Genomic DNA, 4890 nt, shown 5'->3' with positions numbered 1-4890 from the left:
GTATTTTTTTGCGGGGAAAGTGGGAATGTACCCTCCCCCCCACACACACACCGATCCCCCTCTAAAAATCGTTGGGTGTAGTATCCCTTTAATTTTAGCATAAATTCCTCATGTACAGTAAAACTCGCATAAGTCGACACTTTTGGTACCAGCGTATTTGTGCCGACTTACGAAAATGACGACATACGCGTAAGTCTAATTTTGTCGACTTATATGTAAGTCGCCCAAATGACCACTTATACGCGTATATCGTCTTTTTTTGATTTACAAAGCCGGTATTTCGACGACTTGGAGAGTGTCAAGCTGATATTTCGCCAGGCTTTATATCTACATGAACTACTTTTGCGACGCGACGCGACTGTTTCTATGCGAGCTGAAAAAAACAATGCGAATGAAACAATCAGTGCACACAGCAACAACTCATGTAAACTGAGTTGCGCGATCTACAGGCGATCGTCGGTGTGCCGTGTGTGAAGCGCATATCTTCGACAGCCAGCTCGCGCATCCCCTAGACCGTACACTGCGCCATCGGCATTTATGTTGATGACTTTCAGATGGGAAATTACCGTTGTTTGTATTACATGGGACCTTACTGTCCTTACCTGTCAGTACGACCTAGACATACGGACCTAGACCTTATCTGTCTGAAGGCGATGACTTGCACATAATGACGGCTTATAAATTACGTCTTATAGGCGGGGCTATTCCAATGGATTTACTATGAGAGAAAATTGGGACTTTGACTTCCATGATGCCTTATGCGAATTGACGAGTTGGACGATGACGACTTATGCGATCGAGTTTTACTGTATTAAGGAAAACACTTGATACTTTTCTCAATGCGTTTCTTGCCTGTGCGATTCAAAATTTATTGCCGCTGTGCATGCCATAACAGCTAGTGTATGGTACACACATGGGCACGGCAGCCGTTATGACACTTACAGGTCATGTAAGTTGCCCACTTACGTATTGTATTGAAACTCATCAAGGGCAAGCATCCAGCACACCTGACAACATTATAGGAGAGGTGACAAACGGAGCACCAGCTTTGTTATATTACCTTGTTTAATCGTGTTGATGTAGAATGATGAATAGAGAAAGAGTCCTTAAATAGAACAATCATCTTAATGCTTATGGAAGTTAATGCTTTATGGATTTTTTTTTTCTTATTGCAGATTCGGAATGAGAAATGATTTGACCAATATGAAGTCAAGCATTCAAACTTGCTGTAACCAGCTTGATGGCCATGGTGTTTACAGTGATGATGGGAGTATTAGCATGAAACAACTAGGTCATGAAGGCCTAACTCAACCAACGCCAATAGATAAGCTATTCATGGCCAACTCAAGCGAGACATAGTTAGTTCAGTGACATATTTAATTTTGCCAAAAACTGTAAAAACTGCAAAAACTGTGCCCGATTGCCCTCAATAGCATTTCACTCGGTGAGAATTTACATAACATTTGTAAATATATGTATGCTGTTTTACAAATGTATGTATGAACGGCGTTTTAGATTTATTAGTCCAGTGACTATTATGATTCTAATTAGTGAAAAGGATTATTGTTCAACATCGGAAACCATATATGGCACTATATATGCCAACATTGTATTTTTTCTAGCCCTTGTATAAATAATTTCTGCTTAATTGTAAAAACTGTAAATCTTAATTAGTGTGACCTACGTACGCGTGTGTGTGTGTGTGTGTGTGTGTGTGTGTGTGTGTGTGTGTGTGTGTGTGCGTGGGTGCGTGCGTGCGTGCGTGTAATAATCGGGAGCACATGATATAGAAAGAGTATGAGTCGCTCGAAACATGAAAATTACATTAGACGTAGGCCTACCTTTGTATATCCAAATTGTTCACACATTTACATTTTCAATTTTCTATCTATGCCTATTCATATTTTGGAAATATAGTTTCGAAGGTCATTCATATATCTAGGCGTGGGAGTGGAACATTTTAATTATATGGGAATTGGGAAATACGTATACCTGATGAATTTTTCGTGATTCGGGAATAAAAGTCAACCGATGCACGGGAATGGTGAAATTACTGGTTTATTTAGCCGGAAACTGCGAAATGGTATATTTTTCACCTAGGAACTTGTAAATGTACCCCACTCCCAAGAGTACAGTCGCATGTTTTTCTAATTCCTAACGGTGCTGTCATGATGAATTTATCCGTTATAATCCGTAATAAATCTAGCTTACATTTTGCTTACTTTATGTTTTGTGTACATATCACGCGTGCGTTCCTTGTGACATTATTTGACAGCTTTGTCACTTTAGCTTGACATGTAGTCAAAAACGAAAGCATGAATGGTTGCGATGAAGTGCCTCGAATACCGGCAAAGTGAATGAATCCTAGCTTATAGGGTCTCGTGCAGTATTATTCTGCTGTCATTAGAAATCAAGTAAGTATACAAACAAATTAATATAGTCGTGATCTGTCGCGAGCGTGCCTACGAGTTATTGTCATGCGCCATTCGCTATAATGCGCTTACATGAGGATGATTTGTTTCCTAGCTTTCATGGCTCAAATTCTAAATATACGTATCGCAACCGGCCATGCGTGAGTGCGACCTAGTAAAAATACGGCATCATGTAGGTATTCATATTGATGGGGTACCGTTCACGCGGGTACACGCACGTACACACGGGTACACGGAGATACACGTACGTACACGCACGTGCACGCGGTAACACGCACTTACACTCAGGTACACGGAGATACACGCACGTAAACGCGGCTACACTCACGTGCACGCACGTACACGCGGGTACACGCACGTAGCCCCATGCTAAACTCGCAGTAGCTGATTTCGTAACGAAATCACTCACAGTAGCTGATTTCGTAACGAAATCACTCGCAGTAGCTGATTTCGTAACGAAATCACTCGCAGTAGCTGATTTCGTAACGAAATCACTCGCAGTAGCTGATTTCGTAACGTAAATGCACATCGCCAGTAGGCTGATTCGAGTACGAAATCACTCACATTAGCTGATTCGTAACGAATCACTCGCAGTGAGCTTGATTTCGTAACATAATCAGTCATGTGCTACACTGGGGCGCCCGGGGCCAGTGAGCATGTTCAAAAAAACGCAGTAGTATTTGTAGCAAATCACTCGCTACTTTTCGTACGATCTGAAGGTGTTCTAAAAATTCGTCAGTAGCTGATTTCGTAACGAAATCACTGTAAAACTTGATTTCGTTATAGAAAATCATTGATTTCGTAACATAATCAGTCATGCTACACTTGCGCCCCATAGTGGTATGTACTCATATAGTTATTGTTTGCAATCAAAGTGGTTTGTTTCAATTCCCCTACTCCTACACTTACCTTAGAACGATAGTAGATCCATACGCTCCTACGTAAGGAGCTGAGCTCCGTTGGGGTCAATAATTGTCACTAATCGCAACAATGATGTTTTCAGCTGATGCGCTACTTAGCTGTCGTATCCGCACAGTAGCCGATTGCACTGCGTCGACGCGGCAATTAATGCTGCTGCATACATGGTCGCGTCAGGCATCCACTGAGAGATTTTCACTGCTAATAGGCCAGTCAGAAAGCACAGCGAGAACGTCGGACTTCAAAATTCTGTCTTTCTCTGTTCTCCGTACAATAATTCTGGAGTGTAGTCTGCTTTTACGTTACTCGTTGGTTGTCTTTGCTCTCTGGCCGCGTTTGAACTGCAAAGACATGACGACTCACACTCGGGTATGTAACATGCGATATTTTTCCTTAATTATTCTTATTATTAAAATCTTTATTGCGTTGTGTTATGTGCATTTATGTACTGAAGACAGTCTTTTTCATAGATAAAAATCTGATAAATGCAATAGTGTCAGAAGTATTGTAGAAACTCCTGATAGTGTTGAGCAGTTAAAATAATTGAAAATAATGAATCAAAAATAAATTTCTGAGCTATAAGTACAGAACAGCGCTATAACGTACAACATGAATAAAAAATATATACAAAGCGACAGTAATTTTGTACATAGTAAAGTGATTAAAATACACTTTGACATCATTTCAACACTCATACGTACACCAATATATACACATTCACACACACACGCACGCACGCCCGCATACACACACAAACACGTGTATATATGTATGTATATATATAATAATATATATATATATATATATATCAGAATGCATCATAATAGATTCATTGTTTCTCACTATCTGGTATATATCAATATTGTTAATATTGTATTTTTAACAGTTTTTTTTAAATGTGCGAAGTGATTATGTCAGTTTTTTTGTCCTAGTCTCTTTTTTTATGGCTATTGGTCGTCATTCATTGGTTTATAGCCTCCGTAAGTGAAATTGTGTCTATACATATGATTTGTTGTTATTTGTTTTAAATTTTAGTGTCGTTTAATTTAGTGTGATATTTTGTCAGTACGGTAAGGGATTATTCTGCCGGCTTTGTTAAGGTGGTGGATGTACTAATTTTGTATATAAATATAATAAGTGTGTATTTAAATCTGGTATTCAAATTGGAAGGACTTTGACTGTTCTCTAATTCTAGTAGCTGCTCCTGCCTGTCATATAATGACTGTACGCGTTTTCGTGGAATAATCTTTTATTAATGTGTAGAGGCATAATCTTTTAGTGTGTTAGTCCTATCAGAAGCTAATTTTGGGAGATTTATAAGCAGTGTAGATCCATATATGAGGTGCGGCAGGCAGAGTGACGAGTATACACTGGCCGTAGCTAGGGGGGGGGCCACAAGGGGCCACTGGCCCACCCTGTGATTGCAGCAAAAAAATAATATTTGCCGCTTGCCTCTTACGCGTCTCACAGGACTGGCCACAATTCCTCACATTTCTAAAATGACTCAGCCACGATTCTCTGGCTCTATTCTCCTTTTTCG

The 4890-nt window shown here is 39.9% G+C and overlaps 1 protein-coding gene across 6 annotated transcripts in view; it reads left to right on the top strand.

The window, feature by feature from the left end:
- The window catches only part of LOC106815261 (HAUS augmin-like complex subunit 6), a 38079-nt gene extending 35858 nt beyond the window's left edge, over window positions 1-2221 (top strand). For all 6 annotated transcript variants that reach the window (XM_014819698.1, XM_014819697.1, XM_014819701.1 and 3 more), the window contains exon 11: window positions 1176-2221. In XM_014819698.1, coding sequence (XP_014675184.1) covers window positions 1176-1359 — 184 coding nt within the window. In that variant the 3' untranslated portion in view covers window positions 1360-2221. The remainder of the gene's footprint in view (window positions 1-1175) is intronic.
- The last annotated feature ends 2669 nt before the right edge of the window (window positions 2222-4890 follow it).

The sequence above is a fragment of the Priapulus caudatus genome, unplaced genomic scaffold (assembly GCF_000485595.1).
Source record: "Priapulus caudatus unplaced genomic scaffold, Priapulus_caudatus-5.0.1 Scaffold1075, whole genome shotgun sequence".
In the NCBI taxonomy this organism is placed as follows: domain Eukaryota; kingdom Metazoa; phylum Priapulida; class Priapulimorpha; order Priapulimorphida; family Priapulidae; genus Priapulus; species Priapulus caudatus.
This window is presented reverse-complemented; position numbering and strand designations above follow the sequence as displayed.